General features: G+C 49.5%; 1 protein-coding gene across 2 annotated transcripts in view; it reads right to left on the bottom strand.

The window, feature by feature from the left end:
• The window catches only part of NTRK3 (neurotrophic receptor tyrosine kinase 3), a 539,904-nt gene that overhangs the window by 283,747 nt on the left and 230,813 nt on the right, over window positions 1–25,344 (bottom strand). For both annotated transcript variants that reach the window (XM_042941053.1, XM_042941054.1), the window contains 2 exons: window positions 21,850–21,924; window positions 20,856–20,927 (listed from right to left, as the gene is read on the bottom strand). In XM_042941053.1, the coding sequence (XP_042796987.1) occupies window positions 20,856–20,927; window positions 21,850–21,924 (147 nt within the window). The remainder of the gene's footprint in view (window positions 1–20,855; window positions 20,928–21,849; window positions 21,925–25,344) is intronic.

Genomic DNA, 25,344 nt, shown 5'->3' with positions numbered 1-25,344 from the left:
CTCCCGACTTGACTGCAGACCAGAGCGCAGGCAGGGAGGGGCCTGGCAGAGCCACATACATTAACAACATGCCCAGGGTCAGAGCGCCTCAGAGCACGTCTCCAGGAGGCACGTGGGCAGGAGTCCGGCAGCAGAACACACACGCTGAGCTGCCAATGAGTCGAGCACAGGTCAGCCTTTTAGCGTGACTGCCTTGTGCTGGCGGGGGTGGGGCGGGTACATTTGGGAGCACTGCTTCCCGCTTCTGCTCTGCCCTCAAGCTGCTGAGAAATTCCCTCTGCACGCATCAGATTCTAGAAACAGCAAGCAAAATGGAAGTGCAATAAAGAAGTAACGGGGCTCCGTGTTCCTCTCAAACGTTTACACCTGTGATGAACCAGCAGCACCTGGGACTAAGAACTCTACATAAGACTCTACCACAACCCAAGTTTCGCCCGGATACTTCGAAGGACCAGCACCACAGCAAACAAGAATATAAAGCTTCCAGGAGGTTGGATCCTTGCTTGGCCCCTTTCTAGCTCCGTAATTCTTGGGAGAGCCCACTGCATCACTGAACCTCTTTCTCTCCTCTGAAATGGCAGCAGAATCTCTACCACATTAAATGGTGGGAATCAAATAAAATACTACACGTTAGCGCCCCGTTCAGTGCCCGTCTTACACAGGCACTCCACGGAGATGGGCTTTTCTTACCAGTAGAGACTCAGAAAGAAAAAAGATTTTGAGATATCACACCTATTATGGTATGACTGAAGTGAGAGGGCCCGCCAGGGGAAGGGGAGGGATGAGGGGCGGGGCCCACACTTCAGATTCCAAATCCTTATAAGAAAACAGGAACGTGGAGGGAGCCATCGCTGCAGGAACAACAAAACAAGAAAACTCGCACCAGACAAGGCGCTCAGCAGACGCTGCTAAATGGTTTCCAATTAATTAACTGATTACATGATAGAACAGAAGGGGATTCGAAAGAGCGCTGTTGACCTTTAAGAATAATTAATATATCAGGATAGCAAACCCATCCAAGGAAAATAATGAGGAACAATTTAATATTACGTTCAAAAGCTCTGGATGGGGCGGCAGATGGGCCTTAGCTAAGCAAACTCCAGCTCCCTCCACCTCCTCCAGCTTCCTATCTACCCACCACCTCCCACCCAGCCTCTTCCTCCAGATCCTGAGACCTCAGGCCTCCCACCTCTGTGCAGGAGCACGGTGGTCCTGGCCCAGTCCTGTGACCAGCCCGTCCGCCCAGGTAACAATAGCAAAATAAGGAGGGTGGGGCTAAAGGCTCCCCACATTACCGAATGGAAAGGGAGATGCTGAAAGGGGCACATCGGCTCCCCCTTTGCGGTCCACGTGGGTATCGAGAAGCCTCTCTCCCCACCTAGGTCACTGCCAGAGTCAGCACTCCAGACATGGGGTAGGTGCCCCTCCTCCTGGATCCTGACATACATGGCCATTCCACTGTCAGCCCTAATGGGTTACAGGGTGTCGTGTCTGATGGCAAACAGTTCGTACCGTCTGGGAGGTCATGGGCCCATCTACCTTGGTCACAGTCTATGGTTCCAAGCATCCAGCAACATAGTGTTGTTGAGTTGCTCTGCAATGAGTTCTCTGCCATGAACAGACTTCCTTGACACTCTGGCTCCTTCCTCCTGGAATTTCTGGCAAATTCCTAATTACCCTCCAGGACTCCCTGAAATATCCTTCCTCCAAAAAGCCTTCCTGACTGCCACCTCCTCTCGCTTTCCCCACTCACATGTTCCCAGAGCAGTCTGCCCATCCCTTTAGTTTAGCACTTGTCATACTGTCAAATACTGTCACTACTTCGTTACCCAGCGGACACCCTAAGAGTAACAACAAGGCTCTTCTCAAACTCTCTGTATCCCTGATATGATCGAAATACCTGGTAGAGAGTAGGTACCCAGAAAATATGAGTTGAATGATTCCAGGATAAACGGAAGTACTTTGCCTAAAAGGAGGCAAACCCCATAAAACCTTCACTCCTCTTTAGATAGCTCCAAGGATACAAGATCCATTCATTCAACAAGTACCGATGATGGGTGACCACACACCCTGATTTGCCCAAACAGTCCCAGTTCACACCTGTTGTCCCAGAATCCCATCCAGTAAGTTCCCTTTCACTTTGTGCCCCAGTTTGAACAATAATTTTACTGAATTCCTACTATGTGCTATGCACTCTTCCAGCTGTTGGTTTATAGCACAGAACAACAAAGATAGGCAAATTCTCTAAACAAAGTTTTAGTATCATCCCAGCTTTTACTATATTGAAAAGCAACCTCCATCCCCTCAATCATTCAGCCCATACTAATTTGGTACCTAGTCCACGGCAGGCAAGGCTAGGTGCAGGCACACGAAGGGAATAAGACACATTCTCCCATGGAAACCATTCACTGCCTATGTTTCCAGAAGAATCTGGGGAAGGAGACTTGTCTCAAAGGTTTACATGTGGCTCAGAATTTGAATGCCCCTTCTAGTCTTTAACCCTTGCTGGCCCCACAGAATGGTGGGATGCAGTCAGGTTGGTCACAGTCCCTATATCCATGCACATCAGCTGACCCAAGGCAGGTGTCTTGCTCTAAAATATCTTGGGTTTTTTTTGCTGGGGCCGGGGGTGGCACCTGGGTGGCTCAGTTGGTTAAGTGTCTGACTTCAGCTCAGGTCATGATCTCACGGTTCGTGAGTTTAAGCCTCACATTGGGCTCTGGGCTGCCAGCTCAGAGCCTGGAGCCTGCTTCGTATTCTGTGTCTCCCCGCCTCTCCACCCCTTCCCCATTCATGCTCTGTCTCTCTCTCTCAAAAGATGAATAAACATTCAAAACTCTTTAAAAATTAAAATAAATAAAACATCTTATTATTTCTAATCCTTAGAAACAGCAGGTCAGAGAGTATTTGCAAGAAAGCACAGGACTACAGATATGAGAGACCCTGGAGAACAACCCCTAGAACCCCATGACTCCAAGGAGACCCAGCCCACTCCTGATCTCCCTCCTTATTCCTCAGGTTCTTATCTGTTTTCACACAGACTCTCCCAGCCCAGCTTATTCTAAACTCCTGCAGAGTTCAGGATCCTACAGCTATCCTTATTTCCAAAGCTCACGTGGCTTTGCTTCTACTAAAATTCTCCACATTACCACTCTCTCTTCTCCTTCTTGACTGCCAGTAACAGCCATGTCCCCTCTCCTGAGCTACAGCCACAGTTAGGGGCCAGCTGCCCCCATTTTCCCAGCCCCACTCCTATCTCAATCTCACTTCCAATGTCAGCTGAAAACATCTCTTTTCTCCTTTTAATTACACTTCTCTGCTCCCTCTCTGTTATTGGCCTCATGACTCAGGGCTTTAATTTATTCACCAAACAATGTCATTACACCACTGTTTTCTGTAATTTATACCATGCACAGTCTTTTGGCCTCTGTTGTCCAATTCCGCAAAATGTTTGGGAAAAGCAGTGCTCATTCCTATTCCCCATGGCCTCTCTCCTGCAGAGATCTGGCAGAGTCCCCGGAGACTTATGCAAGACCTCTTATCTCATACTGAATATATGGAGCCCAGAACGACCCCCACCCTACTTGGTTCCATGTGGATTCTCAAGGAATTGTTTCTTCACATCCCCCCAGGTTGTGTGAGGATCGTATAATCTGGAAACAGGAGGGCATCTGTCTATAGAGCCAAGGCACTTCGGATTGAGACGTGGCAGAAATGAGAGCTAAGGAGAACAGAATGGAAAAGCACATGAGGGCATGGTCCTGGCAAAGACTGGTACTCCCAGGGGAGACCATCCACACAAGGAGTTGTGAACTGCTTTTCTGCTTACCGTTCTTTTCACAAAGCAGAAGACATCATTTGCACTTTGATCACAAACATTGTTAAAGGAAAGCATGCAAGTCAATTTCACTGAATGGTCTGAATTTCATAAATCGTGCATTGAGCAGGGTGCCAAATTCAGCTAATTCTTTCTTATACCAGTGCTACTTACACTGACCTCAACTTAATTTAAACCTTGAGCTTTGAACACAAGTGCAAACAATTAATTAACTTGCTAATCTTTGTTCCGTGCTATGGGGATTTTTTCCAGAATCATTAACAATAATCATGTGAATAAACTAAGGAAAATTGGGATACAGAAATAATTTTCTGAGAAGTAGAAATAATGAGTAGCATTTATTGAGTGCTTGTTAGGAACTAATTACTAAAGATATTAGATATCAGATATTAAAGATATTAGTCCACCGACTCTTCCCCAAAATCATTTATGTTCCATATTATTGTTATGGTTTGTTCTCATTTTACAGATGAAAAAAATCCATGGCTTAGAGGTTAGCTAGCTAGTTCAAGGTCACAAAGCTGGTACTGTTAAAATAAGGGCTGAATCAGTGTGTCTGATTCCAGAATCCATGACCTTATTAGCACACTACCATAGTGTGTGCCTGTGTGTGTGCGTGTGTTGTCTCTGTGTGTGCATTGCACATGCATGTAAGCCTGAAGGTGTCTGGACTTCCAGTCAAGGGCTCTGTTTTATACACCCAAGTGAAAGCCTTCCAAGAATGAAGAGGGCACAGGGACAAGAAGTACCACCAGTACCATAACTCAGCCAGCTCTGCTATGCTGCTCCCATAGTTTGTCCCCCTCTGACTATTCCTATGATAAAACACATGACAGGGGTGCCTGGGTGGCTTGGTCGGTTAAGCGTCCGACTTCGGCTCAGGTCATGATCTCACGGTCCGTGCGTTCGAGCCCCGCGTCGGGCTCTGTGCTGACAGCTCAGAGCCTGGAGCCTGTTTCAGATTCTGTGTCTCCCTCTCTCTCTGCTCCTCACCTGTTCATGCTCTGTCTCTCTCTGTCTCAAAAATAAATAAATGTTAAAAAAAAATTAAAAAAAAAAAAAACACATGACAGATGCACTTGCTTTCAGCCCCATTCAACAGAAACAGAACAGGCTTGGTAAAGGAATGAGGACAGCAACTCTGGACCACAGACCCGGGGAGCTCTACCCTTGAGGAAAGAGCCCCCCTCCAGTTCAGTTCCCTTCTCATGGACCTAGAGGATTCCCAAGTTCAGGGTAAATGAAGTCATAAATCATAATCCTCCTCCCCTCTGCCCTGGACCTGGGAGGAGAGAATGGAAATGAGTAGACCCTTCTCACATGCCCCTTCCTGTTTACGTTTGGATCTCACCAGGCAGGCCAGCAGAGTTCTGTCCACCCCATGTGCGAGGCTCTTCCTGAACACCACCCGGCTCTCACTTAAGAGCACAGCTGAGCCACCAGCAACTGCGATGATGCTAGAGAGAGGAAAATGGGGAGCCCAGGACCTGGGAGCCTCTCTGGGGAGCTGTTCACAGCTTACTGGGCCCCCAGAGCTCCCTAGGCTCTGGCCATGGTGCTGAATCCCCAGGGACTGGAACAAGGAGGCTGAGAGCTGCATTAGCAAAAGTAATGGTAGTGAGGTATCAGTTTCCCTGCGGAGAAAAAACAATTTTTCAACATTCCTTTGGGGAAAGCTGGGCTCCTAACCACCTCCAGAGACGTGAACCAGCCTTTGCACCATGATACAACAGAAAGAACATGAATTCTGGAGCAGAAATTTACAGATACGAATCTGTAACTTTAGTTGTGTGACTCTGGGCAAGTTACATAACCTCTCTGAGCCCCAGAGTCCTCATTTATAAAACAGGAAAATGTCACTTATTCGAACAGGATTACTGTTGGAGGAGTGCTTAGCAGGAAGCTTAACACAATAAATATTTCTTCTCCTTTTTGTCTCAGCTTTGTTCCCTGCTTGCTTGCAAATGTACATGCACACACACACACACAATCTAGTTTTCTCCTTCTTCCTATAAAATACTGCACACATTCCTTCAAAAACAAATTTAAGACCCATGTCCTTCCCCAGCATCCCTGGAATACAAGAACATCTCTGTCTGGTATGGTCAGCACCTATCAGCAAAAGTTAACATATCGGCATCTCTGGTCTAAGAAAGCGCATTTTTATCTTCCCAACTAGACTGAACATTCCAGTCCCACCTGAACCAAATCCCGCTTTAGAATCTCCATCCCTCCCCATCCCCCAGGCCACAGCACTGGCCATGGGGAGACGTTTCCACAGCACCTTTCACCTGTATTTAACAAGGCTCATCATAGCATTATGCATACAATCACCTAATATAGACCATGAATCTAACAATATTTGAATGTTTTAGGCTATTTTTGAGTTAGTTTCTGACAATAACCCAACTACCATAAAATTGCCAGGAAAATCAGTGTTGGTATGCATTTCCCATGTAGCAGGAAAGTAACCAAAAAAAAAAAAAAAATCAAGGTGGTGATGGGTCTATGGAAAGTCCCAGAGCAGCATCAAAACTCTGAGGTCCAAAAACCAGGTAAGTCTCCTCCCAGGTATCAGCAATTACTTAGGGAACAGCCCAGTATAGTGGAAAAGACAAGGCACTGGGAGTCTGAGACCAGGATCCTGGTTCCTACCTCCCTACTTCTAGCTATGTGGCCTTGGGTGACTCACTCTCTTCATTTCCTCAATGATAAGACAGATGAGAGTAATTGCTATTTCACCTTAATACTGCATGTTAAATAAGGTGGTACTTTTGAGAGTGGTTTCTAAAGCACTACAGCCATGTTGGGGATGAGCACATTGTTCAGGGAACTGGTCATCAGTCATAAGAGGAAACAGGTCCATGGCACTCTTGTAATACCACACCACACACTGACCACCCTCACTCTCTGTCTCCCTGCGGGCCCCCAGATACATCCACTCATTTCACAAGTGTACAGGAAGACCTAATAGGTGCCAAGCATCTTCAGGGCACATAAACGGAAGTGTGAGTCTGGTACAACAAACATTAGAAACTCCATGAAAGTCTCGTATGATCTAGAGAGATACAAAGGGAAAAGACCTAACATCTGTAAGGAACTCGCTATGTGTCAGGGATCCAAATGCATTCTCTCATCCAAGTCCCAAAACACAAGCCTGCGAGGGGGATAACTTTATCACCAGAGGAAGAACCAGCTCGGAGAGATTACGTGTCTTGACCAAGGTCATGCAGCTGCTCAGCAGTCAGGCTGGGGACGGAGCCCAGTTCTGACGGACTCCAGTATCCGTGCCCCGAAACACGTTATGCCTCTTCTCAGCGCTTAACCAGAATAAGGGAGGGGAGGAAGGAGGGCAAGAAAATCCTAGGAGGGCCCCATGCCTATGAAATCACCTAACAAATGCTGTTGATGGTCTTTGAAAAGACCAACACGGGCTCTCAAGTACGCCGAGTCATGGCCGTCGAGCAAGGCTTTCCAGGGATTCCTGAGGTCCAAGCAGAGACGGACACCAGTGAGAGAAACAAGGGGGGATAGAAGAAAGGAAGGATGGGAGAAGAGGGAAAGAGCAAAAAGAGAGAAAGCTGCTGGGGATCAGGCCTGGGGAACGCAATTATTAATATTCTAAATGGAGTTCTGACTGCTTAAGCTTTATTTAAGAACATGCCCAACTGTATAATTACAAGGCCTTAATTTGTTTTCTTTTCTGCACAATAAATAAGGAGCACACGGTTGATCTTTGCAAACACCACCCTTGCTGGCATCAGCAGAGGCTCTTGATTGCAGACGGACAGCTGGCACGCAGAGGGGCAGCCCCACTGCCACCTGGAGGGGTGAGCTGCCTGCCCCCCGAGGCACAGCTGGGCACACCAGATGTGAGGAAGGACAAGAAGACCAAGGTTCCCTTTTAGTTCAGGAGAATGGTACTGGGTGGGTGAGTAGTGAGGCCATCCCCCTGGATTCCCCCGTGGAGCAGGCACTGCTGGGGGCACCTAATTCTCAGTGGCCCCGACACAACACAGAAATGGGCTCACTGCGCCTCAGGGGAGGAAGCTGTTCGGTCTCTCAAAGGCAGAAGCCCACTTGCTATTGATGGCCCTGGACATCAGACCTGCCAATGAGAAAAGGGAAACTAAGGATCCTTGGGGGAGGGGGGGCGGGTAGGTACCTTTTTGTACTGCTTCCTTAAGGACCACAGGGCAAGATGGGGACGGTGGTCAAGCTGTCAGCCTGACTCCAGGTTCAGTGGGGGCTGCAGCACACAGTTCCCTCCACCCAGAATAGTCCCCACCCAATACCCCACCACCCAACCCCTCACCAAGCTTCTTCCAGCTGCTGACTCCCACCCCACCTCCCAGGTTTCAGACTATCACCATCCCAGAGGGCCTTCCCTGCTCACCCAAAGATGCAACGCCTGCCTTTGTTAAGCAATCCCGGGGAGACCTTAGTCCCATCACACTGTAAAGTAACTCCCTCCACCCTCTGCCTCTCTCTCCTGCCCCTGGCCCACCCACTGAAGCCAGAGACCTAAATGCAATTCATCTTTGCAGCTTTGCCTGGGATATACTAGGACCTCAACAGATGTTTCTGATGGGAATTAATGAATTCACATCTCAGGAAAATGCCACATGACCCCAAGGGCCACTATGAATAAACTTCACGAGACTCTAAGACACAAGGTTGGTCAGGGACAGCATGTGGCTGAGCCCCACTCTGGGGGACCCAATGCCCTTCTGATCCAGAAGAGTCACAATGGCTGGATTACCTAGAAGCCCACCCGGGAAAGGGCAGAGGACGACAGCAAGTCCCAAGAGACAAAGGGGTTAACCCCGGGAAGAGACTTTTACAAATCCATCAAGAAAAAAACCAGGGAAAAAAAGACACGAGACTGCTGGCCTGCTAAGGAATGAAAAGGGACGAGAATTAATGATGACTCCAAAATAGCCACGAGACTAATCTCATTTTCTAAATCTGTCCTTAACAAGAAAAATGGAGAAAAGAGATGTGGACAAATGGAAAGTAATGAAGCCTTAGGGGAGGGGAAAAAGGGAAAGAAAATCCACTAAGAAAAACCAAGGCTGGAAAACATGGGCACATGGTCTAATCCCCAAGGCTAGGAGACACGGAGGCCAGAGTGTTTACTCAGCATCAGACTGAGCTTTGAGAAAGCTGACAAGGTTACAAGAAAACCCTTAAAGCTCAGTCCAGTGGATCCTAGAGAATGGAGATACCTGAAATGAAAAAGCTCTATGCCGCACACAGGGTTTCGATGAAAAGAATCACACATCACAAACACTCTGGCTGGCAAGGTACGCAGCCACACTGTCTGGGTCACGTTGGGTCCGCCCTCGGTGGATCAGAATGTTGTCCATAAAACAAAGTGAACAGAAAGAAATTATCAGGGAGGACATCCTTAATCCCAGGACCACAGGGAGGCTGCAAGAGAAACACAAATGGACAAGAGGAAAGAAACTCAATTTAGGAAGCTGGCTACCTGCCTCCCTAGGGAACAAGATGCAAATCCTTTCCAGGGCTCCAGAAAGGCAATCACCCAGAGACTGAGGGTGTGACTTGACTAGAAATCAGAAGCAGCACATAAATAAGTGGAGGCTAAGAAATTCCAGGTTGAAAATCCTGAGCTTGGCGAATTCTAGGATACAAAACACACTTGGGTTCTATGGAAGCAAGAAGGACCCGTCTCAAAGAGGCACAACAAATGCTCTGTCTGGTGTCACCAGATGTTGTAGAGGCTGGGCTATGGGAAGAAGACCCCGCAGACCTACAGAAATGACACCACTCGGTGGCGCAAGGCAGTGTCAGGTGCTGAAGCTGCACACACCCCAGCACAAAACCATGAGCTGTTGAGGCAGGGACCTTAGAGCTCATCTAATCTGGTCCATATCCTTCCACTTTTTTTGTAGTGGACTGCACCACCTGCAAATAGTCTTTCCTGGGGCTGGGGCCAAAGACAGCCAGGGCTGGGGCCATGCAAAGCAGCCTTGTCCGAAAACAGGCAAGTTGAAAGCCTCCTTCTCCTGCCTCCGTACATCATAAGTGTGGGTTTATCTCCACCTCTTCCGTCACCAGGCTCCATTCTCTCTACTGAACACCCACCCTGTGTGATGCTCTGCTAACGGCCCCCCGAGTGCCAGCCGGGCATCGCCCACCCACCTAGACCCTGCCGGCAGCCGGGTGTAAACGAGGACTTGGTTTCGGACACCCCCTTAGTATTCTCCCACGGTCCTTCTTCCAAAGCATCCCTGATCCTGAGAAGTGCCACTCTGAAGCTTACTGCCTGACCATCCTTCCCAGCTGGGTTCCAGAAAACGGACTCCTGCCCAGGCTGGACCTCGGTGGCCACAGACAATAGATGGAGAGTGGAGTTATTAAAAGGGAAGGCTCTGGGGCGCCTGGGTAGTTCAGTCGGTTAAGTGGCCGACTTCGGCTCAGGTCATGATCTCACGGTCCGTGCGTTCGAGCCCCGCATCGGGCTCTGTGCTGACAGCTCAGAACCTGGAGCCTGTTTCAGATTCTGTGTCTCCCTCTCTCTGACCCTCCCCCGTCCATGCTGTGTCTCTCTCTGTCTCAAAAATAAATAAACGTTAAAAAAAATAAAAAAATAAAAAATAAATAAAAGGGAAGGCTCTAGAGTCCCAGAGGCAGCCCACCCAGAGTTGGCTTGTCCCTGCCACTTAGTAGCTGTGTCAAATTAGGCAAGTCATTAAGTCTGTGCCTCAAATTCCCCATCTGCAAAACAGAGACATCAATGCCCACTTGCCATAAAGTGACGTGGGAAGCGCACAGAAAGCCGGGCACATAGTGCGTGCTGCACAGAAAGCTGGGCATACAGTGAGTGCTTCACTGATGTTAAGTCCATGGGACTCACTGCATCGGAGTGCCTGCCCTGCGGGGAGGTAGGGAGAGGGGAAGGACTGCAGCTTTTCCCCCGGCCCTGCCCCTTGACGATCCCAGATGCCACCGAGAAGAATTTCCCAAAATGCTGAGGCCAGGTCTGGGCCATCTACAACACCGCTTCATTTTACAGACGTAGAAACGGACTGGATAGGTTAAGCGGCTCACCTAAGGTCACAGAACAATGCAGAAAAAGAGTAAAGTTCAAGGTGTGATCACCCAGCTGACAGCCAAATGGTACCTCTCAAAGTGACAGCCATCCAGGTATCAAACGGCTCCCCACACCCGTGTGAGCCCAAACTTCAGCATCTTCTTCCCTCCTGCCCACGAAGCAGACATACCATGGCACACGGTGCTGCCTCTTAATGATCTGGGGAAATCCTCCTCCAGTGACTAATGGTTCCGTTTCCACACCCTGTTCCCTTGGAATTCTTTCAGAGCTGACCTGCTGGCCAGACCCCATAGCCTGGAACCATGAACATGTGTCTCAATAGCTCCGGGAGGAATTTCAAGTGGGAAAAGGGAGGCTCTCACACCATGGAGAGCGGCAGCCCCTGTGTCATAAGTGCCCACGCCCAGCCATCCAAGCCCACACCTCCTCCAAAGCCCAACCCCACTGTCACCTGCTCCACGAGCCTCCTAGCCACTCCAGCCCACCTCTGATCGACAGTCATACTTAAGAGTCTAAGCCAGTGGCCCCTCCACTGCCTTGGATTGGAAGACTAGAAAAGGTCAACTTTGTGCAGAGTGTCAAAGGCGTGAGTGGTATCATGAGTAACACACAACCTCTATAAAGAACCACCACTGGGGCGCCTGGGTGGCTCAGTTAAGCATCCAACTTCAGCTCAGGTCATGATCTCACGGTTCGTGGGTTCGAGCTCCGCGTTGGGCTCTGTGCTGACAGCTCGGAGCCTGGAGCCTGATTTCAGGTTCTGTTGTCTCCCTCTCTCTGTGCCCCTCCCGTTCGTGCTCTCTCTCTCAAAAATAAACATTAAAAAAAAATTTTTTTAAGCCACCATTGGCTCACAATTTACTTCTTCACACATATAAATTCAAGAAGGTTCAAAGCCATCGCTGCAATAGCATCCGCCTCCCTTGTGCTCTGAGACCCCTTTCTGAGGGAGACAGAAAGAAAGAGAATGACAGCTAAGCACTGAGAGGGTCCCAGTACGTGCCTGCCCATGCACAGGTTACGGCCATCGTTATCCCTGGTTTATCTGTTTCTTTTCTTACTACAGCCAATGTTTAGTTCTTTCTCATACTGCATGTCCACAGAAGGTCAGCTGTGGCTTTGTCCCCATCAGCTTCCCAGCGAGACTCAGGATAATGGAGCAGCCTCTGTCTGAATGTAACATCCTGTGTCCTGTGACAAAGGGCAAAGAGACAGGAAAGCCCTACACAGGCTCTAAAAGCTTCTGCTGGAGAGAGGCATGGGACACACACACACACACACACACACACACACACATACGCACGTGCATTGTTTTTATTGATATATAATTCACATACCATATAGTTCACCCACTTAACCGTACGATTCGATATTTTCTGGTACATTCACATGGTTGTGCAACCACTTTGAGGACATTTTTCATCACCCCCAAAAAAGAAATCCCATACTATACCCAGTCTACTCCTAACCTATCTTAACTACAGTGAAGACCGTAAGTTACGAAAGTGTTCCTTTATGCCCAGGAGAATATGGCATAATATAAACCTCATTTGTCACATCTAGAATAGTAGTTTTAGGCACCCTGGGGCACCTGAGTGGCTCAGTCGGTTAAGCGGCCAACTTCGGCTCAGGTCATGATCTCACGGTTCGTGAGTTTGAGCCCCACGTCGGGCTCTGTGCTGACAGATCAGAGCCTGGAGCCTGCTTCAGAGTCTGTGTCTCCCCCTCTCTCTCTACCCCTCCCCCACTTGCACTCTGTCTCTCTGTCTCTCTCTCAAAAATAAATATTAAAAAAAGAATTTGAAATGGCTGTGACCTGCTAGGTATAAACCACACATCCCAGCCACCACACGCCTGTCTCTAGGACATCCTCGGATAGGTTCTTAACTCAGGTCCACAGGAAAGCTATAAATCCCCAAAAACGCGTACAAAATGGTGTGCTGGGCAGAGGGGGAGAACTTTTTCTGAGGAGAAATTGTACAGCGTTAACCATATTCTCAAAAAAAAAAAAAAAAAAAAAAAAAAGGATCAGAGTCACTCTCCTGGCTATGCCAAGGCCTCATATTCCCCCAAATAGCTGGTAAGCTCTGTAAGGACGGGAACCATGTCTTGTGCATGATAAATCCCCTAGAGCATGCAGCACTTAGAAGGGGAGGAACACAGGAGAGCCTTAATACGTAGTTCTCTACGTAGTTATTTGGCTGCATACTGAGAATGTGACTGTCACAGTGTAACCTCAAGAATCACAGAACAACAGCTGACATATACCGCTTCTTATTATGGGTCACATATTCATCTCAATACTTCGTATGCATTAATCCATGTAATCTTGCTAACAACCCTCTTACCCCCCGTATTTCAAACGAGGAGATTCAGGCACAGACTGATTCAGATTATGTCAAGTGACTTGCCCAAGATGTACAGATATATGGAACAGAGCTGGAAGTTAAACTCGGGCAGTGTGGTGCGAGAGCACCTCTTAGCTACTCATCCAAAGAACCAAACTGGCTGATGGGATTTCGTGAGAGGCATCAGCTCGAGCACCAGGTTCGAGGGGGCTTCTGAGCAGACAGAGCTGTTGGAGCAGAAATCTCAAAGAGAGAAGTTGCCTTCGCTGTACGTTTTCATGTGACATTTCAGCAGAGTGGTGTTGTGACGGGATTACGTCTTATTTGCACATTTTATAGCAGTGTTATGGTAGAGGTGTTTTGTGTGCATTATTTGCCCTGTATAGCCTTTCTTTTTAACACAGCTTCAATGTTCTCCACCATACACAGAGTGTGAGGAGTTCTGGCTAGAGAGGACCTGAGAATGGTCAACAGGACGATACGGTGGAAAGAATGTCACGCTGCTAATACCAAGACCTGTGTTCTAGTCCTGGCTCAGTTTCTACCCATAGATCTTGGTCAGAGTTCTTCTCTACTATAGAAGAAATCCGCCCTCTCGTCCACAGAATGATCAAGTCAGACTAGCCAACAAATGGCTATGTCCAACAAAGAGCTACGGGCCACTTGCTATGGGACAGGTGTTATTCTAGGTATTGGAGCTACAGCAGAGAACAACACAAAGTCCCTGCCCCATGGAAACTGACATTCTCGCAGGGGACATGGGGTATAAACAATTTAACAGATAACTGACCACACAGTCGAAAGTAACAAGGGCCAGGGAAACGGTTAAGCCACAGGTTGTAATTGGGTGACAGGTGCATGAAGAGAAGAAAGGCCACGGAAACTGGGTGGTCAGAGAGGCCGGGCGAAGCACGGGGCATCAGAGAGAATGATGACAAGGAGCCAACCATGCAGAGATCTGGGGCCAGTGGATCAGCAAGGACAACAACTCCGAGGTGAGGAACGAACATGGCACATTCAGGGAACTGAAAGAGAGTTAGTTCATAAGGCTGCAGCAGAGGGACACCTAGGTGGTTCAGTTGGTGAAGTGTCGGCTCAGGTCATGATCTAGAGATTCCTGAGCTGAAGTCATGCATCAGGCTCTCTGCTGGCAGCGCAGAGCCCACTTCAGATCCTCTGGCCCCCTCTCTCTGCCCCTCCCCACGCCCGCGCGTGTGCTCTCTCTCTCTCTCTCTCAAAAATAAATATTTGAAAAAACTGAATTAAAATAAAATAAAATGGGCTGCAGCAGAGGGCAAGGGAGGAAAGTGCCAGGGAAGGAGACAAAGAGAGGAAACCAAAACAGCCCGAATCCTGTGGCCATGGTAAGGGGTTTAGCTTTTATTCTAAGTAACGTGGGAAGCTAATTGGAGGGCTTTAAGCAGTGGAATGACACAACTGGATTTTTGTGTTTAAAATATCACTCTGGCAACGGTACTAGAAACGAAATGTAAGGAACAAAAAGTAAGAAAACCAGTTAGGAAGCTGTTGCCAGAGAGCCTGGACCAAGATGGTATATGGTGGGTAACCGGTGGAAGGATAGAAGAAAGCAGGCGAAGGGAAGAGAAGCAGCAAAATGACTCAGGAGATTCTCGTGTGAGTGATCTAGCGGGTGGTACTGCTTACAAAAACAGGAACCACCAAGGGAAACAGGTTTGGAGGGAGGAGGTGGACCGAAACCAACAATTCTGTTTTCGCCAAGTTAAGTGTGACCCAAATCTTAGCCACTCAAGTGGAGATGTCAAGCAGGAGATTTAACAAAAGTGGTTTAACATATGAAAGAAATCTAAAGGGCAGAGATGAAGGGCGCCCGGTGGCTCAGCCAGTTGAGCATCTGACTCCGGATTTCAGCTCAGGTCATGACCTCTTGGTTCCTGAATTCGAGCCTGATGCTGCGCAGACAGCTCGGGATGCACTCCCCCCACCTCTCTCGCTCTTTTTTTCCTCTCTCTCAAAATAAATAAACTTAAAAAAATAAAGAGCATGGATGAGAGCAGAGACAGGAATATAAATTTGGGGGGTTAGCTCTAGAGCCCTTTCTGCTTTAATTACCTGTGATTATGGAGAATCAGAAACCAATGATCAGGGAAGAAGTCATTAATAACAGCAAAAACATATACTAAGTCTTTCATAAAGCACCATCTTAAGCACTTTCTAAGCATCATCTTATTGAAGGCTCGGGACCATCCCATGAAGTAGGAATTCTTACAATCCCTTCAAAACTCACGGAAATTCAGCTTGCCTAAGTAAGACATAGAAGCTTACTACGTAAGACGTGAAGGATCCAGATTTGAACCCCTGGCCCTTCTCTCTCTAAAACCCATGCTGTTAGCTACACAGTGCTCAATGGCTAAGTCCTCCATGTGGAACAGAGGAGGTAGGGCACATGTGGGAGAAGCAGTAAGGGGACAAGAGTACCACTCGCCAATCCCTTTGGGACCTGGAGGAAAGTCCGTGCAGAGGGAAGAGGCAGGCAGGAAGGCAAAAGTCTACTGATAAAGTATCTACACATTGTGTCATATCCCAGAATGGGGGGTTACTTCAAGGAGAAAAAGCATTGAGTGATTTACAATACATAATGAATCAATCTCGCCACGTTTCCATCCCAATAACCTCGAGAGAAATGTACTGCCTTCTCAGTCAAGTTCTGAAATGGCAGGGACTCGGCATATTCCTCTTTCCCTACCCGCCCAGGGCCATTGACTTTCTCTCCTTGGGAACACAATACAGTTGACACAATCATGCTCCCATCAGGACATTCTCCCCCTCGTCGCCCCATCACACTCCCACACAGGTCAGCTCAGGGCTGGCTCACTCAGCTGAAGATCAAGGGTACGTCTGCTTACGACAGAGAGGGACAACTTAATGTGGTATCCAGAGCTTTGTGAGCAAAAGCAAGAAACAGAACACCAGAGAAACCTGACCACAACAACTCGAAGGGATTAAATAAATTCTTTTGGCTTGCTGGAATCTCACATTGCATATTCTTGGAAATGAAGGAGCCACAGGCTAATCCTAAGAAGTCTTTTATAATAAAGATATTCAGGTTGTAACATAACTGTCGTTATAGGATTTGACCTGAATAGGAAAAGAAACCAAACAGAACTTTCTCAACAGAGGTCTTGGAGGATGGATGGTGATAAAGCCCCAGGAGAAATAGCAGCTCTCTCTTATAAAACTTTAAAGATTCCCGCCCCTCTCATAAGGAGTTCTTGCTGGAGAACCACAGGGAGAGACACAAACATGCCTGGTCTATAGAACAATACACGGACTTCAGAGGCTTGGGGATCACAGTCCAGGTCCTGGCTGTTCCGCTAACTACTGTGTGATCTTGGGAGAAGTCAGTTATGATTTCTGTGCCTCAGTGTTCCCATCTATCAAATGGGGTAGAGGAACCCTAACTTAGGGTTACCAAGAGGAACACGGTCGTATTTGCAAAAAGCACCAGGCATAGTCCTTGGCACAGGGTCAGTTCTCAGTCAATACTAGCCTTTCCTTCTTCTCTCCTGACACTAGCCTTTTTATGAAATTTTCTAACCACCTTAAGAAGAAAAAAAATTTTTTTAATTTCTTCAGTGAAAAATATTGCCCCTTCTGGCCCATGAGGTATAACGGAAAGATTCCTGGAAAGAAAATCAGAGGACTTCACAGTAGTTCGGCTTCTACTCACAAGTGAGACCCTCTCTAGCCCTGCCTCCTGGGCTGTCTACCACCCTCCCCCAGCCAGCATGGGAATGAGAGTTCAAGGGGATAATGTGGGAAAGCACTTCGAGAACTCTAAAGTGCTCCACAGATGGAAGAAAATATCACCATTTTAGTGCAGTTCAGAGACAGACGTCTACATTATTCGGCTTATGGGGACCCCAGACTGCAAAGATCCAGCCGATGTGAGCCATGCCAAAGAAAACAAACCCCCAAAAAGGAAGAGATGAGCCAGCTGCAGAAACAGGGCTGGGAAACTCGGCAAATAATCCAAGTTCACTAGTGCGGGTAGATGTGGATGTGGATGTGGTCTCCAATCGGATGGAAACCAAGGGTAAGCTCATCAGCCGAATCGTTTGGGTCCTTTCTGAAACTAACGTCATCAGAGAGGGGTGTTGAGGGAGTCTAGAGCAGGGGGACTAAACGGAAAGAACAGAGAATCTTTCCGGGGTCATTCATCAGTATTCAAGGAAGAAAGACACGAGAGATTGCAGAGGGGAGTATCCCAGGCTCCAGACAGATGGACTGCACTGCAGGATATATGACTTTTCCAGAACAAAGTCGCGGTCAGAATCATCAAGGCCACTTGGTCCCCCCTCTTTTGTTCTATTACCACCACCATGAGTAACGGTAATTACTATCACTATCAACGACTGCGGTTTCTGAACCCTGACCATTTATTGGTCACGGTGCTAAGTGCTGTGTGTGCCTCCTTAACCTCATCTTCCCCATATCCCATCCACAAAGTGTGCCCATTTTACAGATGAGCAAATAGCTATTCCAATTATCCACTTAGAAGATCTTTATCCTTAAGAATCTTTAATCCAGGAGCTAAGAAAAGGATCTAAGGGTCAAGGACACGCCAGTGTCTCAGAAAGGCTCTCCCTGGGTGTAGATGAATCACAATTTCCTTTTCTCAGGCTCAATAAAGGACAGAGAAAAACCTGAAGCAGTCAAGAAAAGGTGGTCAGTCACTCATAAACCTTGAAGTAGGACACAAGAGTCCTCCTCTCCAGCCTTCTTCATGACACACAACTTGGCCTCAACATCATTGGTTCATTTTTCTGCCCTGAGGAAGAAGCAGACCCTGAGTGATGCAACAGCAGCTTAGAAGTGTGTGTGTGTGTGGGGGGGGGGGGGGGGGGGGGGGGGTACCAGAGCCAATCAGGACAATTTAGATAACTTGACATCAGTACAGAGGGTGATGATTTCACTTCCTGCTTCTTATTCCGTACAGAGGAGACAAGAAAAGACTTCTCAGCCATCACCTAAAAAAAAAAAAGAAAGAAAAAGAAAAAAAGAAAAAAGCCGCCAAGCCAGGGCTCGGCAATTAGTGTTGGAGTAAGTGATCATCTTGTGATTGCTCAGCTGGGGCCCAAGACTTATAACTGCATTTAGAGTACAGAAATAGAAGATGCTGCAAGAGAGCAGAGAAACCTGGCCCGTTTGCCAGGAGAAAAATGTCCTGAAGCTGCTGGGAAATTCACTCACTTGGGATCGGGGGGTGTGTCCTCGTTAAGTGGGAAAAGTTAACAAATAAGCCCATCGATGAAGTCCACCTCCTTCACTCCTCTGTGGAGTGTCCACTGTAGCTTCCTCTCGACAGGTGCTAAATCTCTCATACCAAGCTAAGCATCCCAACTGGCCTCTGATGTACAGCCAGGCCCAAATTGGGGGTAGATTGATTGTAGCCCGTCCTTCTTGCCAACAGCAAGCACTTTGGCAAAAGCTGCCCGATGCTACCAGGAGAAAACAGGGCCCGAGGTCATGGGCAGGCTCCCGGTTATCAACAGAACCACTCCAACCAGACCCGTTCTGCCCACCAAACCTTGGGACTCTTACAAGCCCCACAAGCCTGTCACGGCCACCACCCATCAGACCCCAGATCATCCCCAAGGAGACCATGGGTCACACCTTTCTTGCAGGATCTCAAGGGTAAGTCAAAGGAATGTTCCAAAAAAAAAAAAAAGGAATGTTCCAGTACATTGCACTTCAGAGATGCACCCCTGCTCCCATTTCTGGGGCCCAAAGAAAACTGAGGGATCCCAAAGCCCTCTCGATTTTCCTGAGAGCTGCAGGTAACCCAATGCCTTAGAAGTCTCTAGGGCATAAGCACCCGGCCTCTGTCCTCTCCCATGTTGACAGCTTCCCTCCCCCAAGTGTGACTACCACAAACTGGTACTCCATGTGCCATATTCTGCGCATGGAGATGTTCTGTTTGGCCCGTGGGGTAGAGGGGTTTTGTCTTCAGTTGCCAGCTTTTAAAACTTGAGTGGTTTCGCTGGACCTCCAGCTCTTTTTGAAAAAACAGTAAGTCTGGCAACGCGAGGCCCCCACCCCCACGCAACAGCAGCATCAGCTGGCTGCCCCTTCAGAGGGGACATGTGGTCCCCAGCCTCCACCGTCCCCACGTGACCTGCCATGGGCGGTTAACTTTGTGAACTCTGAACGAGTTAGCATGAAAAGAAAGACTTCTCGGAGGTCAAAAGCTTCTTCCCCTGGGATATTTTACATTGAAATTCAAATCCCCAATAAAATAAACACCTGGAGCATCTGGTCCAAGGCCCTCCTCTGGTTGCAGCTACGCCTCCAGCTGCAAAGAACACACATGAGGAGAATCTCACCACAGACGCTAGACTAGGATAAGGGGCAACAGCTAAATGGGACATTTGGAAAGAAGGTCTCGTCCCCCACAGCGAATACGTCAGGGCCTGAGCAAGGGCCTTGCAGCATGCCAGTTCCAGATGGAGAAAAGAAAGGTGAGCACCAAGCAAGGGTGGCCATAACTGGTGTGTGTGTGTGTGTGTGTGTGTGTGTGTGTGTGTGTGTGTGTGTGTGTGTGTGTATTCACTGATTACTTACTATGTGCTTGAGAAAGCACACAGAGGAACAGAGGGTGAGGCCAGGACCCCCAAAGGGAACCACCCCTACCACCACAATCCTCCATGGTCTCTTCTTTTTCCCTTCCTCCCTTCCCGCCACTTTCTGAGAGCTTCCTCTGGATGTTCTGCCTCTTCAGAGGACACTCCTATCCAGCGGGCTGCCCTCCTCTCATCAAATGCAAAATACCTCCGCCAGTACAACTCTCCTGTGGCCAAAGGAAAGATTCACCTGCACGTCACTGCTCCATTTTGTCCCCAAATACAACAGACTCCTGCCTCTCCACCTGGTTCCTGCCGAATCTCTACTCTCTCAGGAACGTGCCCAGTGGATGTCCAAGGTGGCCACAGGTCCAACCAGAGCCAACCCTGAGGAGGCCCTTCCGCCATCAGACATGGAAGGCAGGGGGAAGGAAGGGGTGGAGGGAGGTACAGACAAGAATCCCACCCAGAGCCATGCGACCCGCAAACTGTCCCAGACAAAGCTGTGTGACCTCTTATACAGGGGTCTCCATTCTCTGAGCCCTTCTCCACGGAACCCAGAGCCTATTCAGACACAACACTTGGTCTGCCCCTGCCTTCCCTCTTTTTCCAGCCCCGCCTCAACACACAGCCGCACACGCACACACACACACTCGGACCTACGAATGCTCTCAGAAGCATAGCGTTCACATCACAGGTAAATGGAATATCTTATTTACATTCCCACCAAATTGCAAATGAAAAACAAACAAACTTGGGAGTCAGGAGACTTTCCCCCTCCAAGCCCTGGTTTAGGCTTTTCCTTCTGACAGGAACCTTAGAGATCCTCAAATCCCAAACCCTCACTGTAGGAGGTAAAGTTGGAGGCCCAGGGCACACAGCGACGAGGCCAGGCCCAGACCTCAGGTCTCCAATTCCGCCGCCCAGCACTCTCCTGCCACGCACCCCCTCCCGCTCCCTGCAGCCCAGGTCCCAGCTCTACTCACATATAGCGCAAGTGAGGGTTCTTGGCAAAGGCTCTGGGCTGGATGCTCCTAAGTCCTGAGTTCTTGATGGTCCTGGAGAGAGAGAAAAACAGGGTCAGCAGAGCCTACAGAGCACCGGGACGTCTGCTCCCAGCTGAGCTGACAGAAGGTCGTGCCAAGGCTGCACCTGCAGCCGCCCCTGTGAACTGAATGCATTTCCTCATCCTCCAGCATCACCAGGGGCCCAGGGGATGGTATCTGGGCTCACACCCCACCGGGACCCGGGACAGGGATCCGGATGTGCCCGCAGCGGTCGGCAAGCAGGTGACAACAACCGGTCTCCTCCTCAAGAATCTGGTCCAGTGACTGTCCCTACTCCCTCTCCAACCCCAAGTGCCCCAGAGCCACTAACACCTACAGTCAGAAGGAGGTGGCTGGGAATGTGGCACTTTGGGGGAGACCATTAGTCAACCACAGGGTTGAGGCAAGAACACTAGTCCGGAGACCTGGGTTCAGGTCCTGCCCTGAAACTCTAGCTACTGGTGAGAACACAGAACACCCTTGCTTTCTAGGCTGAGAGGAAATGGGGGAGGGGGAGGGCGTGGGCTCTGAAGGCCAGGACATCCCCCAAGTAGGTGGTACTGACTCTACTAAAAGAGAAACAATGGAGCAAAGTGCAGAGGACAGCTGGCAGTGCCCAGCACCTCTCCGCACCCCCCCACCGCCCTCCGGCCTGTGACCCCACCCAGCCCAGGAGGCAGCCTGACATCCCCCTACCCCCATCCCCACCCACGACTTCCCAGCGACCCCACCCAGCCCTGGAGGCAGCCTGACATCCCCCCCACCCCCATCCCCCACACACACCCACCCATCACCCCACCCGTGACCCCACCCAGCCCAGGAGGCAGCCTGACAGTTTCCGCCCCCCACACCCCACCCATGACTTCCCAGCGACCCCACCCAATCCTGGAGGCAGCCCAAAGCCCCGGCCAAGACCCAGACCAGGCACACTCACAGCTTCTGGAGGCCGGTGTAGAGCTCCATGTCCACTGCATTGAGCGTGTGCAGGCCCCGCCAGTTCTCTATGTGTCTGCGGGGGAGGAGGAAAGACAGGGTTCAGGTCGGCCGGGGTCCCCAGGAAAGGTGCCCTCTTCAGAGCCAGAGAGACCCGGCTTCGAATCCCGGATTGCCTACACACTAGCCAGGCCTTCTGCCAAGCGGCCAAGGGTCTCTGAGCCTCGGTTTCTCCCTCTGTGAGGGGCTATGCACACCACCTGCCTGAGGAGATCATCAAGGGACCCAGAGCACCTGGCCCAGGGACAACATCTAGTGTCCCCTCTCAGCTCCAGAAAGCTCTCCTTTTTTAAAGACTCGAAACTCAGCTTCCCGGTTGGGCTTCGTGACTTAGTTTCCCTTCTTCTAAAGACATGCTCATTTCCTTAGCGGTCCAGAAAGACAATACAAATGATACTGTTTTTAAAGGGGGGAGGGGGAGAGTGGCTGGACAGTGGGCATGGCTTTCGAGTGGAAGAGGCCAGGAGGAGCACACACTGGATTCAGGTCCCCCAGGGTCCAGACACTGACCGCCTCGTTTCGGTGACCCCAGCCTAACACATCTGGAGTTCAAGAACACTAATAGTTTGATTGGGGAGAACCAACTCCAGAAAGGGGACAGGCTGGGGACCAGGGAGGCACCACGGCGTCACAGAAGGAAAGTGAGACCAAGGAGCCCAGCTCCGGCTTCACCTCTGGGACCTAAGGACCAGTGGCTGTGAGCAAGAGATATGACCTTTCTTGGCCTCTTTTGTCTTCATGTGCAAAGGGAGAGGGTTTACACTAGATCAGCAGTTTCTCTCCTCACAAAGGTCTCCGCTTAGAACTTTCTCCCAAGGGTCCTCATGTTTAAGGAGGCTTGCATGGAGCAGGCACACTACACTTACTAAGTAATAATTAATTCATCTTCTCCGATTTATTCATCGAAGATATAAATCACCATTAACCAGAGCTTTTTATCAACAGACATAAACCAGCACTAACTCGTCCAGTAGATAAGCTCCAACCCAAAGCAAAGGAACTGGGAAGTTCTGTAAGCACAGGAGGCTGGCCTGTCCTAAGTTTGATCCCTGTTCTTTTTTTTTTTTTTTTGATATTGACCAAATGCCAGAGACAAACATCCTCCAACTCAGCCATCCAACTACTGATTATTAAGACTCTTTCCAACTCTAGGGTTGTGTGAGAAATTACCATTCATACACCTCTCTGCCCCAAGGAGCTGCGAGGGGCCTCAGGGGAAGGCCCTCTGGGGCCCACCCACCCTCCTGGGATCTGATACTCCCCCCCCCCCAATTAGGGCCCCCGAGGTCAAAGTACCCTCTCAGCTCATCCCTCGACACCGCTATCCGAGGCGCACTGAGGCCAGAAAAGTGGCAGCCACCTTCCCCAGACACCTCCTCCCCGGCCCCGCCCCACCCGTGGCTCTTCCGTCTGCCATCAAGTAGAGCCAGAGCCAGGAAGGCCGCAGGGCGGCGGTGGCCAGGGCCTCTGGAAGCATTTCAAAGCCGCACAGTGACAAGGTGTGCAGAGAGCCCGTTTTGTACCACATTCTCTCGGGGTTCCTGCTGAGCAGCCAGACACACTGGCATCTGCTGGGGACATGGACCAGGTGGCCAGGTCGGGACCGAATTCCAACTCCAAAGTCCTCTCCCTGGAAGTCTCGCGGCCCCAGGGCAGTTTGCTGGGTCTGGTCCTGCCAGGGCAGGGACCCTGGCTCCATTTCAGGTGAAAAGGAATACCAGAAGGAATAAAATGACCTGTGCCAGTGCCCCCCAGGTGTGTTCACTGGACCATCAGTCCAGGTAAACCCCCCAGTAGGTCACACTGTTCCTAAAGACAACCATTCATTCACAGGAACCCAGCTGCAGGCCAGGATCTGCTCCCAACAAGCAGCTATCCATCAACTGCTTAAATAAACGAAACCATTTTTCTTAGGCCACATTAGAAATCCGTAAATGTGTCTCTATCATGGTTGAGTTGGCAATCATCAGCGCAATCTAACACTTTGCTCTTCCTGGCCCTCACGGCCACACTTACCCTTATGGCCACACATTGACCCCTCCTCGACATACGCACACACTGAGATATGGCAGTGCAATGGGTGTAGTCTTTGGTGCAAAGGGTTCCCCGGTTACGAGGCGATGGCCCCTGCTTCCTCTGTTGGGTCTGAGTTTCCCTGTAAGGGGGAAGAGCATTTTCACAGCCACGGCGCCACGGTGTGGTGAGGAGTCTAGGCTCTAGAGCCAGGTCAACAAAACCACAGCTGCAACAAAACCACATCCACTTGCCTCGAGCCAGTCTGCCAGGACGTATAGCCTGGCCCCGTCGCTGCCTCTGCCTATGTGACCCTGTCCAGGTTACTCCACCTGTCTGAGCTTCGGTTTCCTCATCTGTCAAACGGGGTAATAAAATACCTCCAGCATAAGAATGAGAAGTGGATGGAAAAGACGAGGTTAGAAGCCCCGTACGACAGCTCGGGACACACAGTAAGTCCTCGGGGAATGCTAGCCTGGATGGTTATTTTTAACCCTGTGCTTCGCTGAAGCTGAGAAGTCTTTTCAAGCTAAAAACGGCATCATCATGGTTCTGCTGGAAGTTGTCATTTCTCAGCAATCATTGATAAAAACTCCATGTGGCAGAAAAACGGAGGGGCAGTAAATCTGTCATTTATGACCTCCAGGAAAACTGTTCAAGCAGAAATTATGAACAGGTTCAGGGAATGCACAGCCGGCAGCTCGGAGCAGGTTCCGAGGGACGCGGGGGCGGCAAAGGTGCAGCCTGACATTTGTGCATGACATGGGCCGGGCACCTGCCAAGTTCTCCTATGACTCACCGCTGGGAACCAGCCCCGGCGGGCAGTGGGGGGGGGTCAGTTACGGTAACTATGCTGGCTGCCACGTGTTAAAAGTTTGAGTGGAAAAGGTAGGCTCTAAAAATAAAATAAATAAAAATACAATTAAAATAACAAATGGATAAATAGAGCAAATTTGGTTTGCTTTTGTTCGTGGTAAATAGTAGTGACCTGGGCCTAGTACGATTGATTCTATGTGGCTTCTCCTTTTATTGTGTTTTTCTGGGGTTCCAGGATGTCTTCCCTGAGCGCTTATTTTACCATTTGAAAAACTATCCATAATGATCATTTTTTAAAGGAAAGTGAGGCACTTGAACCTGTGCGGGGCAGTCACCGGTCACTGTGTTCCAGGGCCCCCCGCTGTGCCAGCCAATCCCTACGAAGGCATCCCAGGAGCCCACCTCACTGTGGGAAGAACTCCGAGCCCTGCCGGGAACGCGAGTCAGTGGGACTACGAGACTCAGTGCTTGTCCGCTCGAGTACAGGGTGGTGGCTGGCCCTGAAGAGACCTGTAGCCTTGTGCTCAATCTGTGTGCTTCCATCATAAGCAGCGAGGGGCGGGGGCAGAAAGGAGGCAAGATGATGGACTCTAGGCTCCCGTCCTGG

Source organism: Panthera leo, chromosome B3 (assembly GCF_018350215.1).
Source record: "Panthera leo isolate Ple1 chromosome B3, P.leo_Ple1_pat1.1, whole genome shotgun sequence".
NCBI classification, from domain to species: Eukaryota; Metazoa; Chordata; class Mammalia; order Carnivora; family Felidae; genus Panthera; species Panthera leo.
The sequence above is the reverse complement of the archived record's forward strand: the minus strand, read 5'-3'. Positions and strand labels throughout refer to the sequence as shown.